General features: G+C 36.5%; 1 protein-coding gene across 1 annotated transcript in view; it reads left to right on the forward strand.

Moving 5' to 3' along the window:
- Ppp1r21 (protein phosphatase 1 regulatory subunit 21) overlaps positions 1-19,289 on the forward strand; it is a 66,722-nt gene that overhangs the window by 20,098 nt on the left and 27,335 nt on the right. Inside the window, exons 7-13 of the mRNA XM_027934418.3 lie at positions 635-729; positions 5,368-5,420; positions 5,903-6,052; positions 9,601-9,702; positions 9,793-9,881; positions 12,122-12,258; positions 16,374-16,466. Coding sequence (XP_027790219.1) covers positions 635-729; positions 5,368-5,420; positions 5,903-6,052; positions 9,601-9,702; positions 9,793-9,881; positions 12,122-12,258; positions 16,374-16,466 — 719 coding nt within the window. The remainder of the gene's footprint in view (positions 1-634; positions 730-5,367; positions 5,421-5,902; positions 6,053-9,600; positions 9,703-9,792; positions 9,882-12,121; positions 12,259-16,373; positions 16,467-19,289) is intronic.

Here is a 19,289-nt window from a genome sequence, read left to right on the forward strand (position 1 = left end):
GTAAATATTATATGATATAATTTAGGGATATCTACATCAAAATTATTACTTAGCAGTGCATGCTGAAGTCATACTCCAGCATTTATTTAGTATGTAACATAATATCTTAAGTTTTAATAGGACCCCTCAAATGAATTTCTTGCTTCTTTTCAGTTGCTTTGGTAGAATTACATGAATTGGTAGAATTACATGAATGGTTTAGATGTGTACCTCTGCTCATGATTGAATCAAAACAAATCATCAGATTTTACGCTCAAGAGAAGAAATCTGATATAATACTTTTAATAAAAACTTTGGAGTAATACTGAACAAACATTTATGTGGTATGAAGAGAAAACTTATGCTTTTGAAGTGGCTCTAAGATTACTCTGATCTGGGAAGAATTAAGTTTTGTAAGATACTGGGACTATGATGAATTCTTCCAGACTCTCACACCATTCTGCAGAAGTCTCAGGGGATTTGGAATTCAGGCATAGTGTTTCTCTTATCGTTATCTTTTAACAACTCTCTGCTCAGAGTGTCCCAGATGTCAGGCACAGTTCTCTGAGAGCATGAAACCAGCTGTTGAGGTAATAAGCAAATGATGTTTCACTGTCTGACAGGAGATAATGTGGTTTTATGTTTTTTCTTTCAGTCAGTTACAGTTAAAGAGTCTTCATGAAGATTTGTCAGGTAGATTGGAGGAATCCTTATCAATCATCAATGAAAAAGTACCTTTTAATGATACAAGTAGGTATTGTGAACAGTTTTCTGTTATTTGCAACTTTGAACCTCTTTGTGGTAGCCAACTAATTAAAACAATTCTAATAACTTTGGCAACAAATTTAATTGGCTGAACAAAGGGTTGCTTTCTTTTTGTTCTTTTCCTTAGCTTAGGCTCTCATATTATATAGGGGGATTTTAAATGACATACAATCACTCCAGAGTCAGTCTTCTTGGAAAAAACCCAAATCCATATCTTTGTATTGCACATATTTATCATATCTCATGGTAAAAATGAACCTGCACATAAAGTAGTCAAATATTTGTGTGAGCAAAGTTGTTGTTTATGGTGGGGAGATACTGGTAGTGGGAGGTAGATCTTTTCAGCCTGGTATTGGCCTTCAGTCTGTCCCCAGTGACAGTCAGGAAGCTGCCTTGGTTAAGCCCGGCTTTCTCTTTATTCTGGGCATGGTCTGGTAACTTACACATCCAAGAGCAACAAAAAAGAACTTAAAAAAAAAAAATACAAAAATGGTACAACAAGTGGGTGTGGTGGGTCATACCTGTACTCCCAGCACCTTGGGAAGCTGAGGTGGAAAGATCAAAAGTTTGAGTCATGCTTGGGCAATTTAGTGAGACCATGTCTCAAAAATAAAAAGGGCTGGGCTTACTTCATGCCTGTAATCTCAGCAACTTGGGAGGTTGAGGCAGGAGGATTACAAGTGTGAGGCCAGCATCAGTAATTTAATGAGGCCATAAGTAAATTAGTGAGACCTTATCTCAAATTTAAAAAATAAAAAGGGCTGGGGATGTAACTGTGTAGTAAAGTGCTCCTGGTTCAGTCTCCAACACTAAAACAAAACAAAAATAAAAGTGAAAATGGCTTGGGATATAGTTCAGTGGTGTATCACTTGATTACTTGCCTTGCATGTGTAAGGCCCTGGGTTCAATTGCCATTACTGCAAAAAACAAATGAAAAACTAGATAATACCTTACATTTGTAATAGGTGCCAAGTTAGTAACTTTTGTGTAAGAATTAAGTCAAGATCTTGAAAGTGAAGAAAATATTTGTTTGGATTTTGAAACTTATATTTAAATTAATGCACATTTTCTTTTTCTGTGATCACATGATTGAAATTAATTTTTTGAAAACAACATCTGTTTCTGGCTTCTGTATTAATGTAAATAACGTTAGCATACTGCTGGGTGAGGTGGCGCACGCCTGTAATCCCAGCAACTCAGGAGGCTGAGACAGGAGGATCTCAAGTTCGAAGTTAGCCTCAGCAAAGGTGAGACACTAAGTAACTCAGTGAGACCCTGTCTCTAATAAAATATAAAAATAGGGCTGGGGATGTGGCTCAGTGGTTGAGTGTCCCTGAGTTTAATCCCTGGTACCCCGCCCCTCCAAAAAAAGAAAAATAAAAAAAATTAGCATACTTTGCTTCCTTGAATTTGAAATCTTTGTATTAAATTTTTCATTTGAAGCCTTGTATTGGTTAGTCATCAGGTGCTAATAACTTCTTCCTGAATCTCTTCATCCTTTCTTTTCCAATACTAGTTGTCACTTGGTTTTAGGTCCTTATGTCACATATGGATTAGCTACTTTTAGTTCCCAAAATATTTAGAGATCATTTGCTGAGTGCCTAGATGGGTAGGTAGCATAGGAGATGCAAACATTTGTAAGACAGAAATCTGTACCCTCAAGGAATTTATGGTCTATAGGGCAAAGATAGATATAGAAGTGTCTGTATAGAAAATACAAGCTAGACTGTGCCATAAAGAACCACTTGGAGTTTTAGAGGAAAGTGACATTATTCTGTGGGTGTTTGAGAAAGCCTTCCCAGAGTAAGTGTGCTTGAGTCAGGCTTGTGTGTGTGTAAGCAGATTATTGGACAGAGAAGAGGGAGAACAAGCAAGAGAATTTGTGCAGAGTATGATATGTGGGCCTAGAGTTCCAACATGACCCCAGGAACAGTAATTAAGTGTAATGGGGGTTAGGAGTGGGATGCAGAGGGCAGTTACAGTTAGTTCTGAAAGGGAGAGTGGGAGTGGACCCTAGAATTTTGGGCTATGGACTTAGGATTTTGTTTATAAGGCCATTGTTTGTTGGAGAGATTTTTGAGCCAGGCACTGTCCTGATGAGATTCATGTACTCCACAAGGCTAATCCAGTGATAGAGTGTAGATTGCCTTGGAGTGGGAAAAAGGGAGGTTGAGGCTTTTGTGATGATAGTTCTGGTGTGCCATCATGGAGGCTTGGTCCTAGGCTGTCAGGCTCAACAAAAGTTTGTGTGAATGGGGGACAGGGTGAGGGCAGAGGTTAAGTATGGTACAGGTGCAAGAGAAGTCACTGTGGAGGAATTTTGTGGAAGGAATTAGAATAGCTTGGTTCTTTCAGGGAGGTTAGGAAGAAAGAGGCGGTGAAGGGGAAAGATTGTGGTTCATTTGACAGAAATAAAAGGTAAATATGAGCTGGGTGTGGTGGCACACACCTGTAATCCCAGCAATTTGGGAACTGAGAAAGGAGGATTACAAGTTCAAAGCCAGCTTCAGCAAATTAGTGAGGCACTAAGCAACTTAGTGAGACCCTGTCTCAAAATAAAAATGAAAAGGGCTGAGAATGTAGCTTGGTGGTAAAGTACCCCTGGGTTAAATCTCCAGTACCAATAAATAAGTAAATAAATAAATAAAATTTAAAAATTTAATGAAGGTAGATGTGTTAGCTTTCTATTTATCTGACAAAATGCCTGAGAAACTTAAATGTAGGAAAGGTTTATTTTGGCTCTAGTTTCAGACCATGGTCAGTTACCTGTGTTGATTTCTCCAGCTCAGTGATGGGGGTGGAAGTGTGGGGGTGGGGAGGGGAGAGACTGTGGTGGAGAGAAGCTAGAGAAATGGAATGAAATAGAATCAGGAGAAGAAAGTGTTTCATCCAGTGGTGTTGGTCAATTCTGCATATTAATGTGGAAAGGTCATAAGAGTAATGGTGGTGGAGGCAGCTGGTTTTAGTGATTTGATTTTGTGACTTTGAGAGGACTAGAAATCTTTGAGGTAGTGCTTCCATGTAGGTGAATGGGTGATGGGGAAATAGGCAATTCTGTTTTTTGAGCCATGGGAATGAAGAAAATGGAAATGGAAATAGATGAGAGCCTAACAGACTAGCAAAGTAAAAGAAAAGTTTGTGTGCATGGAGGTCGGGTGAGGGCAGTATGTTAAGTATGGTGTAGGTGAAAGAGAAATCACTGTGGAGGTAAGTGAGCTGCAACAATTTTTTTTTTTTTTTTTTTTTTTTGTAATGAGGTGACACTAAGGAGGAAGGGACGGACTGATGTATCTTGTCCCTGAGCAGGTCAGGAGCAGCTGTTGCTAAGGGCCCAAGAGGAGGATTAGCTGAGGAAAGGATATGTGAGCCACAGACTCTGAGATGGAAGCTGGGCAGGGTAAGATCCCTTTCATTTTGGCTCTGGTGCTCTTAGCATGGCAAGGGGGAGGCCATCCCATCCATGAAGCAGGAGTGGAGGTGAGGAATGGTATCCAGGGCTTAAACTGGAAAAGGTTGGAGTGGCTATCATGGGAAGTATCATAGGAACACAGCAAAGAAATCCTGGATCACAGAGTGGAGTTGATGTTCCCCTGCAGTTAGGCAAAATATATTATAGCAGACCCAGCTCTGGTTTTGTGTTAGCGAAAGCATTTTGTGTTAGCGAAAGACAAGGCCTGGGGTCAGGGGAGCAGCAGGACTCCATCAGAGTTGATAGGAGAAGTATTGATGGACAGAGAGGAAGCTGGGAATGCATAGCAGTGGGGGCATTAGAGAGCTTTGGGTGAGAAAGGTGCAGGAACTTTCAGAATCTGACTTTGGCCTGGGGCATTCTGACTGAGGACATGGCAGAGGATAGCAGTATGATTGGATGAAGTGGTGAGTAGAGATGACATCATTAAAATGAGGAGCGTAGGAAGTGTGAGGCCAGGTGTTAGGAAGCCATCACGGGTTGATGACAGATTGGAGCATGGAGAGTGGGACCATGAGGAAGACAGTGAAACCATCCCAAGAAAGTGAGGATTGCCTCCTTGGAATCAGGAGTAGCAGATGGTGACAGATTTCTGAACACTGTAGTGTTTAAAAATTGGTATTTTTTGGAGGATTAATGTGGCTGCTGTGTGCAGGGTTATCATAGAAGTCAGAGTGATGATAGCAAGAACATCATGAGCCTTTCTAAATAATCTTGATAGGCCCCAAAAAAGTATTTAAAATTATTTCTTAGAAGTGGAGACACAGAAATTGTTCTCCTATCCTGAAGTTTAAAAAAAAAGGTATAAGTATCATTTTATCTGAGAAATTACTGACTCCATATAAATTTTGTTATTCCCATACTGTGATTATGTTGCTGATCATTTTAAATTCTCATGTGTTAGGCTGGGTATGTGGCTCAAGTGGTAGTGTGCTTGACTAGCGTGTGTGAGGCACTGGGTTCAATTCTCAGCACCACATAAAAATAAAATAAAATAAAGATATTGTCTCCACCTAAAACTAAAAAATAAATATTTTTTAAAAAATTCTCATGTGAAGCTGATTTTGCTGCAGAGCATTTGTTAGTTTGTAGTTAAGCTGTTTTTCTGTAAATTTAAAACGAGAGACCTAATGCGCTTCATTTTTGTTTTGTAGAGTATAGTCAGTATAACGCGCTCAATGTTCCACTCCACAATAGGAGGCATCAGGTAAAAGACAAAGTTCTGTTTTTATTTCAGTCATATGTATGTTAAACTTTCCAGAAACAAGAATCAGTTCTTTGGCTTCTATTTAGTGTGCTAAACCATTGCTTTACTTTCTCATAGATTGCTTTAAATTGTGTAATTTGCTTTTTATTGAATTAATGAGTAATACAAATTTTTGATGTCTCTCTTATCTGGTAACATTAGAACTGAATAATGGGATACCTTAATTTTTGAACCATGCTTTTCTTAATGTTGTTGGACCTTGCACTTAAATAGCCAAGGTTAAATGGTTGGGGGTGTGTTTGCCAAAGACTGGTATCTTTCTAATTTACTTTAGATAGGAATATTAAAATTCAAATAGGATCAAATTAATAAGGAACCATCACAGTAGAATTCAAGGGTTTTCTCCAGAATAGGCTTAATAAAGTTGTTTTAGAATAATAATTGTTAGGTGACCTCAACTGAGTGCACTTTTCATTTTAAAGCTGAAGATGCGAGATATTGCTGGGCAGGCCCTGGCTTTTGTTCAAGATCTTGTGACAGCTCTTCTGAACTTTCACACCTATACAGAACAGAGGATTCAGATTTTTCCTGTTGATTCTGCCATAGACACTATATCACCATTGAATCAAAAGGTAAATTTAATTTAGAATGCTTTTTGTTGCCCTGAACATATTGAGAGAACAAATAGGGAGCTGTGTATTTTCAGACCACTTTCTGTGCATGAGCCAAGTACTGAGGAGGATGTGGAAAAAACCACAAGTCATTGTCTTTACTCTCAAGGCAATATATGGCAGAAATGGAGATTCTTAAGAATTGAAATACTAGGGGAGTTTTTGAAAGATCTCAGTGTGCGTGAATGAGGGATGTGGCCAATAAGGCATCTGATATCCTTAGCAAGGGAGATTGCCATGGGTAGTATCCTCTGGGAAAGATTCTTTAGGAATTTGAATGGACCTTAGAGAATGAACTGGATTCAAATAGGATAGAGAAGAGGGATGGATATTTTTTTTCCCCCAGAAAGGGGAACTGCAGGAGCAAAATCAGGAAATAGGAAGGAGGAAGCGGAAATGAGGAGAAGTGAACAAGTAGTCTTGGCCAGTGTTCATAGAGGGGAGGAACGGGAGGTAAGATCGAAAAGAGAAAAAGTAGAGAGGGCCTGGGGGGTCCCTGAGGGTAGACTAAGGCATAGACCTTCACTTTATTTATAGAATTGAAGCCTTGGCAACTTTTTGACTAGGGGTGACATATGAGAAATCCCATTCTATTATTGGAAAGATTAATTTGCTTGCATTTTTCTCTCTTCCTATTTGTGGTCCCTGTGTAACCTTCATCCTTGGTCATGTTCAAACACAAAAAACAAAAACAAAAAATCAAACTTGTGTGGTACATAGGTTTTTTTCTTCCTCTTGGGATGAGGAACGGGAGTGAAACTGCTTATCCAGTTCAAACTGGAAGGCATTTTCAGGGTTTGTGAGGGTTTTTTTTTTTTTTAATATTTTTTAATTGTTGACAGAACTTTATTTTATTCATTTATTTGTATGTGGTGCTGAGAATCAAACCCAGTGCTTCACACATGTGAGGCAACTGCTCTACTACTGAACCACAACCCTAGTCCAGGGTTTGTGAGTTTTTAACATGGAATAGGAAGAGGTTTGAATGTTGCTTCAGTCCATATATGCTTTTTTTTTTTTTCTTGCTTGATTTTGCTCCTTTCTTTCCTTTTTTCTCCCTAGCTAATTCCAAAATAGAATTTAGGCTTGCAAAATTTCATTTAACTGAAAAGGTAAAATAAATGTGAATGAGTGTATTTCTTATGTATTACTCTATAACAAATTGCCCCCAAATTTAGTAGTTTCAAACAACAAATACTTATTGTCTCACACTGTTGCTGTGGGTCAGAAATTTGGGAGCTAATTAGTTGGAAGGTCTCTGGCTTAAGATTTCTGATAAGGTTTCACTGGGGTTGCATTCATCGAAAGATCTGACTGGATTTGGAGGATTTATTTCTAAGGCGGTTCCCTCCCTCAGTGGTGTTGAATGTTGGCTGGAAGCCTGGTTCTCAGTAAATGCTCCTTTCCACAGGACTATTTGAGTGCCCTCATGAAACGGCAGCTAACTTACCCAAGAGAGAATGATCCAAGAGAGAGTGAAGTGGAGGCTACACTGCCTGTTATGACAGTGCCTTGGTAGCCACATACCATCACTTCTGCCACATTGTATTGGTCACACAAACTAACCCCCAAACAATGTGAGAAGGGTGGTATACAAGAATACATGGGGATCATTGGGGCCATATTTAAGGCCAGCTCTCACACAGGAAGGAAGTCGAGGGATCTTGATACTTTGAGGGCTCGATAATGTGGTGATCTGAAATGAATGCCACTCTTCCTACTGTATGTGATTCTTCTTCCCAATTCTCTTGCCCCGCCATGTATTATGTGGTATTTCCAGCAGTTGAGCAGTATTTGTATCTGTGAATACCCAAAGTGCCAATTAGTGTAGCAAAGACTTGGATCCTCGAGTTAGACTTCTTGGGGTCCCAGTCCATTCTGCCACTGTCCAGCTATGTCCCCTTGGGAGACTTATTTTCCCTCTCTGTGCTTTAGTTTCCTCATCTTTAAAGTGAAGGGATAGAGTACTTACCTCACAGTTGTGTGTGTCTGAAAAATTATATGAGATAATATGTGTAAAGTGCTAGGAAGAAAGTCTGGCATATAATGAGAACTCTGTGAAAGTTAGCTCTTATCAGCATCATTATGCCTTATACATATGAGCCTTCAGAAGGTGGTTTTCATCAATTTTGGTCTGACTCCATGAATCTACTGAAATTCATAAAATTAAATTTGGGTCTTTGAAATGATCTTTAAATATCACTATGGGAAACAACTTTTAAAAGACCTGCATAGGAAAAACAGTACTCTGTATTTTCATATAGAAAGTTATACTTTCTATAATACCAAAAAAAATTTTTACTTTATATTGGTTCTTTGCCTACTATTTTAGTGTGTTGCCATATTATATGCAGGGTGAGAATCAAATGTGTTGACCTTAGTTTCTCTGGGACACTTCATTATTTTGAAGAACTCATGTATTTCCTCAATATTCTCAAAGGTAAAATGTTGGTGTTTTAGCCTATGAAAGGCCCTTTATGATTTTTCTAATAAGTTTATAAAATTGAAAGAGATTCAGAAACCATTTGTTAAAAGATGACCAAAATATTTCAACTTGTTCGTAGAATCATAAAGTAGTCCTTGAGACCTGTAAGCTTAGAGTTCATCTTTTTTTTACAGCTATAAAGATTGAAGCCCAGAGAGATTGAGTGAGTTGCCCAGGACAAATACATCTGTATACTTTGCAGTGGGGTCAGTTGAATCATGTTTGTACAGAATGAGACCTTACATTTTTATACTGAGAAATTGAAATTGGAGCCATTATAGAATACTTATCTGAAATATTTTATAGCTAAAAGTTACCCTTTTGCTTCTAAATTAAAATAACTCTGGGAGTTTTCTTCTGATTTTTTTTTTTTTTTTTTTTTTTGTGCCAGGGATTGAACCCAGGGTTGTGCATGCTGAACATATGCTCCATTCTGAGCTACAACCATAGCTCTTGAAATCTATTCTTCATAATGAATCAGTCCTTTTAAGCCATAATAAGATATCAGTGATCATTATAAAAATTTTTATGTCCTCTTTTTAATAATTACATTCCTGTTACTTGTTAACCCTGAATATCATATACAATAAAAATAATAAACTATTTTTAAAAAGCTTTATTTTTAAAAAATGAGACACATAGCACAAAATCTATGTCATATAGTATTGGTTTTCAGATCTTACTATTTTTTTTTTTTTTTTTTATCCCTTTTCAAACTGGCAGCCCTGGGAGAGGAAAGTGTTTGAGGAATGCCACCTGTTGGTGCTGGGTTGTATTGCCCTGTCTTCTCTCCATTTCCTCCCATGCCTGGTTGTTTATTGTGTCACCCCTTTCTGTTTTCTCATTTTGGAATGGGATGAGGTTTGGGGGTAGTAGAGGTATTACCATCTGGGTAAAAGCCAAATTTCCCAGAAAACTTGAAAAAAAGCATTTAGGTTTACAATTCAGTGGGCTCATTTACAAATGTGCTGATGTTTGTTATTTTCCAGTAAATTAATTTACAGTTTCTTCCCTCTTTTTTTAGTTCTCACAATACCTGCATGAAAATGCGTCTTATGTCCGCCCCCTTGAGGAAGGAATGCTTCATTTATTTGAAAGTATTACTGAGGATACTGTGACTGTCCTGGTAATTTTCTTGCTTGTTTTACTTCTGGAAATGGGAACTCCATTTTATCCATTTGCACTTTTAACTTTGAGATTATTTTTTCTTTTCCAGGAGACAACTGTGAAATTGAAAACATTTTCAGAGCACCTAACGTCCTATATATGTTTCCTTAGGAAGATTCTTCCTTACCAATTAAAAAGGTACTTCTCCTGGAGGCCAGGGAACTGTGGGTGGAACCTTACTTGTGCTGAAATTAATGCAATAGTAACATGTGCCTCTTGTGATCTGCTGGACTTTTTTGCACTGCAGCTGATTTGGACTTTTGTTAAGAAGGAAAACCATGCTTGAGTAGCGTAAAATTGTATTTAAGAAAACTGAATTGTAGTTATCAGCTACATTTTTATTTTCATTAGTTTTGTACTGTGATTGCTCTTATAACCACATGATGTTATGAGAAATATTTTCAGTCATTGTGAATGGCACATTTATTGAAAGAAATGTTTCATGTTGGGAGTTTGATTATCCCTTTGCTATAAACATCAAGAAGGGAGTTATAATAGTTAACTTCTACATTTGGATCTATTATCTTTTGGTATTTTTGAGATGGTATTCTCTTGTTTTTATTATTGATGATTATTTAAGTTCTAAATGAAAAACTTCACTCAAGCCCTCATAGGATGTGTCATTTAGGAACCTTTAATGGTCTACCTTAAATATTTCCGGGAAGGAAGAAAAAAATAATATATATAAGTGTGAATTTGATAATGCTGCTTGGAAATTTTTATCTTTTATGTAAAACTAATCTAAATTTTTGTCTAAAACCACCAAGATTTCTATTAGGTTTAACTTTCTTTAAACAAATGTTTTTTAAAAAAGAAAGAAAAATAGTACTTGAACATAAAAGAGATAAGAATATACTTTTTCTTTTTTTTTGGTACTGGGGATTGAACTCAGGACACTCAACCACTTAGCCACATCCCCATCCTTATTTTGTATTTTATTTAGAGACAGGTCTCACTGAGTTGCTAAGCGCCTCACTCTTGCTGAGGCTAGCTTTGAACTGGCAATCTTCCTTATTTAGCCTCCCAAGCTGCTGTGATTACAGGCGTGTGCCTGGCTAGAATATACTTATTCTTAGCAAAATAAGGTTTAGAAAGTGTCGATTAATTACTTATAGATAATGAAAATATAACATTTTACTATTTAAAAAAAATTAACATATGTTAAGACATTTTATTTCTTAATTATAACCCAACAAAGTATTTCAGTAATTAAATTCTATGATGTGTTTGAGGGAATTTTAGGAATTAGGGGATTATAACTTAGATGAATAATTATGAATTATAATTTAATTCAGATCCTTACATGTTATATAGTTCATTACAGTTAAAATAGTTTTTGGAAATTAACTCTGGAAGTTTAACAATTAAAATCGAATATACCTTATTGATTTGGCTTGTGTTTAATAAGATTCTGTCTAAGAATCATTGCAAAAAAAAGAATCATTGCAAAATTATTATGTGAAGTAAACATTTTAATTTTATCTTACTATATTTTTTCATGATTACTTTTTTTGGGGGGGGGTACAGGGGTATTGAATGGGGTGGTGGTGATGGTTAACCACTGATCCACTCCCCAGCCCTTTTTATTTTTTATTTTGAGACAGGGTCTCGCTAAATTGCTTAGGTCCTTACTAACTTGCTGAGGCTGGCTTTGAACAATTTCGATCTTCCTGCCTCAGCCTCCTGAACTGCTGGGATTACAGGTGTGCACCACCTTGTTGATGGCAAAGTGTATTTTTATGCATGCTAAGTAAATTTGATTTTGAAACTACTACATATATTAAAAAAGGTTTCTTGGTGAGACTCTCAGCTAGTGGCAGTGACAGTAGTAATAGTTCTTGTTTAATTCTCTTTAGGAATTCAATATATGCAATGTTTTTTTTTTCCTCCCTGTAAATAAAGGATTTAAAATATTTAACATTTAAAAAATTCTAAGGCTTTTATACTGCTTTCAGGTTGGAAAGATGATAGGCATATGCCTTGATATTTTCTTTAAAAATTTTTTTTTGATACTGGGAATTGAACCCAGGGGCTCTTAAGCACTAAACTACATCCTAATCCCTTTTTATTGGAGGCTGGCCTCAAACTTGTAGTCCTCCTGCCTTAGCCTCTTGAGTTGTTGGGATTTTTACAAGCATGTGCCACTATGCCCAGCTAGGTTTTCTTCTCTTTAGTCCTCTGTTACTCCATTGGCATTTGCACCAAGCAATTTTGTGTATCATGGTGCATGAAAAGGAGCCATGTAAACATAAGGTCAAATTTCTCTTTCTACCAAAATCTTTATTTGGATATGATCATTAAGAGAACTTAGATGATTTCTAATAGCTAATTGAAAGTTGTTCAGGATGCTCATTTTCAAAAAATCTGCCCGTTCCTAGTTTAGAAGAAGAATGTGAATCTTCTCTTTGCACATCTGCATTAAAAGCCAGAAATCTAGAGCTGTCTCAGGACATGAAAAAGATGACAGCTGTGTTTGAGAAGTTGCAGACTTATGTCACTCTTCTCGCCTTGCCAAGTAAGTGTGTTTATTACTTATGGTTCAAACTGAAGGACTTAAAAGCACAATAACCTGGAAAGGGGAGATGATTTAGCTTGATAGAATAAGAGGAGACTAGGATCTAGAGTTAGAAAAACTGGAATTCAAATCCTCTGGCCTCCTGGACAAAACATTTTACCTCTGTGTGCCTCTTGTGTTCCCATTTGTAAAATGGAGGTAATGTTTTGATTATTAAGAATGTAAAATATTAGGCACTAAAGCATACATTAAATATCATCCCCTTTTTGCTCTTCCTCTTTTTAATGGAGAAGAGTAAGTCATAAGAATTTGTAGCAGCTTTCCAACAAGTAGCACAGGGAAGTTTTAGTAGTAAAGATACCATTTGTTTCTCTTGCCCTAATTTGAAAAAAGCATTTTTAGGTAATTTTAGTGAACTTTATTTTCAGTGATGTATTTCAGAATGCTATAATTTTCCTGGTAATCTGATTTTTTGTTTGTTTTTAAACAGCTTTCTTTCTGATATGTTATACATTTTACCCACTTAAAGTGTATAATTCAATAGTTTTTAGTATATTCACAGACGTATGCACCATGAGTAGGAATTTTTTGATAATTTTCATTACCTCTTTAGCTTTCACCCTTATATTTTCCAATTCCTCATTTCCCTAGCTCTAAGCAATTACTGATCTGCTTTCTGTCCATAGATTTGCCTAATCTAGATACTTCATACTAATGCAATCATAGTATGTGGTCTTCAATGGAATTATATAATATGTGGTCTTTTGTGATTGTTTTCTTTCACTTAGCGTAGTGTTTACAAGATTCATTCAAATTATGGCAGGCATTGGAACTTTATTCCTTTTTATTGCAGAATAACATTCCCTTGTATGATGTACATATTTTATTTACCCATTCATTAGGTAATGGACATTTGAGTTGCTTTGGCTATTATGAATAATGATGCAATAGACATTCATGTGTGAGTTTTATGTGGTCATATCTTTTCATTTTGTTTGGGTGTATGCTGATAGGATGGAATTGTATCATATGATAACTATGTTTAACTATTTAAGGAATTGCTAGACTGTTTTCCAAAGTGCTCTACCAACAATTTTTGCATTCCTACCAACAATGTTTGAGAGTTCTGTTCTCCACATTCTCCCTAACACTTATTATTATCTTTTTGAGTTTAGCCATCCTAGTGGGTGTGAAGCAATAAGTCATCGTGGTTTTACTTTGTATTTCTGTGCTAATGATGTCAAGTATCTTTTCATGTGTTTATTGGTCATTTGTATGTTTTCTTTGGTGAAAGATCTATTTGGACCCTTTCCCTTTTGTAATTGGGTTGTCTTTTTACTATTGATTATAAGAGTTTTTAAAATATATATTCTAGATACAAGTTCTTTATTAAATGTATGATTTGCTACATTTGTCTTTTATTTTGTGAATTGTCTTTTCACTTTCCTGATAGTATCCTTTGAAGAGCAAAATTTTTTAATCTTGATGAAATCCTTATCTGATTTTTCTTTTGTTGCTCCTGGTTTTGATGTCATATATAAAAATTGATTGTCAAATCTGAGGTTATAAAGACTTATATTCTAAGAGTTTTATGGTTTTAGCTCTTGCATTTAGGTATCTGATCTATTTTGAGTTATTTTTTATATGTAATGCAAAGTAAAGATCCAGTTTCGTCTTTTGCATGTTGTGTCCAGTTGTCCCTCCTTCACTTGTTGAAAAGATAATCCTTTCCCTGTTAAATGGTCTTGGTATCTTTATTGAGAATCAGTTGACCATAGATGTATGGGTTTATTTCTGGATTCTTGATTCTATTTCATTGTTCCTTATATGTCTCCTATGCCAGTACCACACTGTCTTGATGGTTGTTACTTTGTAGTAGGTTTTTGAGATCAGGAAGTGTGAGTCCTCCTGTTTTGTTTTTCTTTTTCAAAATTGTTTTGTTTTGCAGGATCCCTGATAATTCCATGTGAATTTTAGTATTGGCTTGACAGTTTCTACAATAAAGTCAGCAAGGATTCCGATGGGAATTGCATTAAATTTATGGATCAATTTGGGGAGTGGGTTGACTTGTATCCTCAAAAAAGATATGTGACATTCTAACCCCAAGTATGTATGTGTATGACTTTATTTGGAAATAGGGTTTATAGGTGTAATCAAATAAGGTAAGGTAATACTGGAAGAGCCCAAATACAATGACTGGCATCCTTATAAGGGAAAGGAGATTTGGAGACAGAGACCTAAGGGAGAATGATGCATAAAGACAGAGGAGGGATCGTGGTTGCCCTACTACCAGCTAAAGAACACCTGGGGTCTGTGGAACCTGGAAGAGGCAAGAAAGCATTCTCCTAGAAGTTGTTGGTAATAGCATGGCCCTGCCAGCATTTTAAGTTTGGACTTCTGGCCTCCAGAACTTTGAGAAAATAGATGTCTCTTGTTTTAAGTCACCCATTTGTGGTATTTTGTAACAGTAGTCCTAGAAAACTTACAGGGAATATTGCCATCTTAACAGCATTAAGTCTTGTGATCCATGGACATGGCATGTTTTTCCATTTATATATATCTTCTTTAATTTCTTTAAACACCACTTTCTTGTTTTTAGAGCATAAGTTTTATACCTGGATGCTGCTTCTCAGAGGGTTCAGCCTTGCACATGCACACTGTCATCTGGGATGACAGTGGTTTTGGCAGGGCTCTCCTTTGCTGTCTCCTTCCTAATTATACCCTGGCTGATTACTCTTGTGTTTCCAGAATGCCTTGGGGCACAAATTGATAACAGGATGATCCAATTAAATTTGGTCTTAAAGTTATGTGTGTAGTTATAGACCTAGCATATAACTAGCAGGTAGAGGTTTTGAGGTCAATGTTTGAAATTTGTTCTGATCCCAGGAGGGCTTTTCTTGATACTTCTTTTCTAGTTTTCTCTGGTAAGCCAGCCTACAGTTTAGCTTCAATTTCTAGTGAACCTACAAGTTGCCCCTGTGCTTTTACCACAGGCTCCAGTTTTTGAGAGCCTTAGGCTTGAACTTCTCCACATACTGTCAGCTCCTTTGAAAAGAGGTTCAGAGCTCTTATTTTCAGGACTGCTTCTCCCCAAGGCAAAAGTCTCTGAGCCATGGTTCTGGTGCTGGGGACAGTGGGGACAGCACTTCTCTCTGAGAGCTTGGTGGAAGTGGTAGAGCAGCAAACCAGGACTCCTTGGCCTGCCATTAAGTCTTCATGGATCAGAAGACTTAATATTATTAAGATGGAACTTTGAAAATCCTGTTGCTGAGCAGGGGCAAGGGTGATGAGAGACCCAATTCTCAGTGCCGTGTTCAGCTGGAATCTTCATCTCTGGAGCAGGGGCTGGGCAGAAAGGGAACACTTCTCACCTCTTGGCTGCATTTGTCCAGAATTTAGCTTTAGCAACAGGTAGCTGGGGACACGATGAGTTCTCCGGCCCCTGAGCCAGGAGTTAGAAGAATTGGAGTGCTGTGTGCTTGGCTGAACTTGAGGTTGAGATGGTGTATCTTAACTTCCAGGAGCTGGTAAGGGAAGGGAAGCAATATGTCTTGTTTTAAATACCACAGACTCTTGCTGTTCTTGCTGAGTTGTTACAAATTTTCATGAGTAAGTGTTTCTTCATTTGTTATGTGTCCTTAGAACCATTTCCTGAAACTTTGAATGATTGCTTTTTTGTAGTCATCACCAGTTTTGTGGGGAGCAGATCCAGAGAGCCCCCCATGCTGTTATGCCAGAAGTAGAACTCCATGATGTTTGAATAATAATGTTTTAGTGATATTCAGCAAAAAATAATGTGTGGGGAATAAAAAAAAGCAAGAAACTTGTTATGTAGTAACAAGACGAAAATTCACAGACTCTTAAGACACATTCCTGCTTAGCAGATTTAATTTTTGGTTCTTAACTAGTAAAAATGTTTGTGGACATGAGAAATCCAAACCAGTTAAAATGTTCCTGTGTTTTATTTATCACCATTATGTATGAACATGTCTGTTAAGGTTTTTAAGGACCATTGTTTCCAACATATTACAGGCAATCTTTACACTGTATCTTCTTCCAAATAGAGGGAGATGGTGGACAGGAAAATGCTTAAGTTTGTGATTTTGGTTTTCTAGGTACAGAACCAGATGGACTCCTTCGGACAAACTATAGTTCTGTCTTAACAAATGTTGGTGTTGCTCTGCATGGATTTCATGATGTCATGAAAGGTAAGCCTTGAAAAAGAACTTAAATAAGCTTAAAACCTTCATCCCACTTCTCAGATCTGTCTGAATGAGATTTAAACAAATACTGCCAAGGGTTAGAGATCCTAGATAAAAGGCTTAGCAGCATTTGGCTTACATAAAAGTGCACAGCTATTCTGCCTTCTGCTTTTCCCATCTGCTTGGTTTCTGAAGGTAAACAAAGTGCTGAATAGAAAACCCTGTGCACTGTACATTAGCCAGAAAGACATTACCCCTACTAAATGCAGGTAGATGGATTTTACCAAACAAGACATGCTATTTCAGAGGCATTTAACAAAGTATTTTACACTTGTTAGAGCCCAAGCATGAAAGAATTGAAAAAACTAAGGTTAAAGTTCAAAAAAGAATACATCTGTGCATTTTGATGTTTAAAATGCCTAATTCCTGTCTCATTCAGCATAGCTTTAAGAAATGAAGATGTTTTTAAACCTTGGTCAATTTATTTCTTTTGTGCTTTTAAGAATATACTATGTTGGTAGGCAGAGTGTGACTTTTTAAAGTATTTCATATGAATCTTTGTATGTGATTCTGAACCTTGACCAATCAGTAGTTCTGTGTTGCTTCTAGATTTCTCTACTCCTTTCTTTTCCTTTTAGAAACTTGGGGTCGGGGAAGGAGAACAGGCAGGAGGGATTATTAAGTACTATTAGAAGTAACCCAGGTGCCCAAATGATTTATTGTGATGTTTAGTTAACAATTAGTAACTCCTTTCACAAACAGTAATTTTAAAAACTTAAAGCTATTGTATATAACATGTGTAAGAGGGGTATGCTTGGTACCCTCTTACAGATTGTTAAACATCTATGGCACTGAGATTCATTCTTCATCCCAGCAGCATTACCAAGCAGCATTTTGCCATCGTCTGGAGAATGGGACTTCCTTGGGAACTTTAAAAGTCAGTGTATCTCTAGAGGTATCCCTGGTTTCAGGAATCATTGCTTGATTGATCATTGGTAGTTTCAGTGGCACTTCACAGTAGTCAATCCCAAACCTGCAGAACTTAATCTGATCTGTAGAAAACATAATAAACAGGTACTGTTTTTTCCTATGCAACTTGTGGTTTGAGGAGCTGGGACTTAGCTTTAGTAGGTCATTCCAGAACTTTTTTTTTTTTTTTTTTTTGGTACCCTGGTTTGAACCCAGGATTGAATAACCAATGAGTGCCACATCCCCAGCCTGTTTTTTTTTTTTTAATGTTTTATTTTGAGACAGGTTATCACTAAGTCTTTAGGGCCTCATTAAGTTGCTGAAGCTGGCTTTGAATTCACGATCCCCCTGCTTCAGCCTCCTGAATTAGTGGGATTACAGGCGTGCACCATTGTGCCTGGCTCCAGAACTTTTCTTTAAACAGAGTTCTAGGCCTTTGAAACCACAAGTACCTCTATGACTCCAGGTTTCTTGGTTTTTAAATTTCCAAAGGAATATTATTATTTGTTCCTGCTAGCAGTTTCTTCAGAATTTCTAAATAGGAGATACTAGAGCAGTGGATGATAGCTACCTAATTGAAAGGGATCTTAACATTTCATTTACATAAAAAATTTTGATTTTTCTTATATTGCTATTTTAATTTATCAACCAACAAAGTTCTCTAATACTTTTGTTCATACCTTATATAAGATAGAGAAGATGCCAAGTATCAAAGTGTGCTACTATTATTGTTTGGTGTGAGCTGATGGAAAATATGGGATGGTCAGAAACCTCCTTATTCCTTTATGTCACCATGTGTTTCTTTCCATGAAGATGAATAAATATAAAGAAAGAATGTTGGAAAACTTTAAGAATGTTGACAAGTAGGTTTAGAGCCATGTTGCTAGATTTACAGTTCAAATCTGTTTTCATATCTAGCTTGGAAGACTGTTGCATATCTTTCATGAAATCTGAGAGCATTAACAGAAGAATCTTTGTTTTTAAGAGAACTCTTATTTCAAACTTCTGCCCTTCCTGCTTTCCCCCAAATTATTGCTTAATCAAATTTGGAAGTAAGAGGGGAAGATGAGGAGGTAGGTTAGTAGATTGTTCTCAGTGTAAAAACAAAGATAGGGAGGGAGTTATAAAAGTGTTTATCTTATATAGAATTAAAATGGGAATAAACTAATTTTTTTTCATAAAATAAGCAATTTACTCATAAATGATTCATTTATTCATAAAATAAATCAATTTTCACAATTTTTATTACCAATCAAAAATGTTTTCACCACAAAGAATTATAGGAACTAATTTTTAACAAGTGGCATTCTATATGAGAATGATTTGATTTTTGGTCTCAGAGACATCCAAAGCAAGTAGATTCATAGAAAACATAAGAGGAAAAAATAAATACATGGTCTTGGTCATGTGATTCCTTTGTACTTTTTGTAGCTAAAATATTTGGATCAAACAATGAGTAAACAATTGGGTTGGGAGAATTATAGTCAAACTCCAATAGCATTGTTTAGTATTGTACCTCTTTCATAAGTATCTCAAATTATCTATAACTATAAAGGTCTAATAAAAAAATAGTACCTCAATTACCTATTAACAAACCAAGATTGCCTGCTAACCAACTTGTATTATAACATTGTATACTTCCAGAAAAATATTGAATAAAACTGTGTGTAGCAAGAAAATGTCTGTTTAGGTGTTAGCATATTCAGTATACAAATAAATTTCACTATTTTAACTGAATTTTTATATACTTGGAAACCTTACAAAATATATAGAGATTATCATTTATTTAAAAAAATATGGACTGGGGTTGTAGCTCAGTGGTAGAGCGCTTGCCTAGCATGTTGAGGCTCTGGGTTTGAT

Source organism: Marmota flaviventris, chromosome 14 (assembly GCF_047511675.1).
Source record: "Marmota flaviventris isolate mMarFla1 chromosome 14, mMarFla1.hap1, whole genome shotgun sequence".
Classification (NCBI taxonomy): Eukaryota; Metazoa; Chordata; class Mammalia; order Rodentia; family Sciuridae; genus Marmota; species Marmota flaviventris.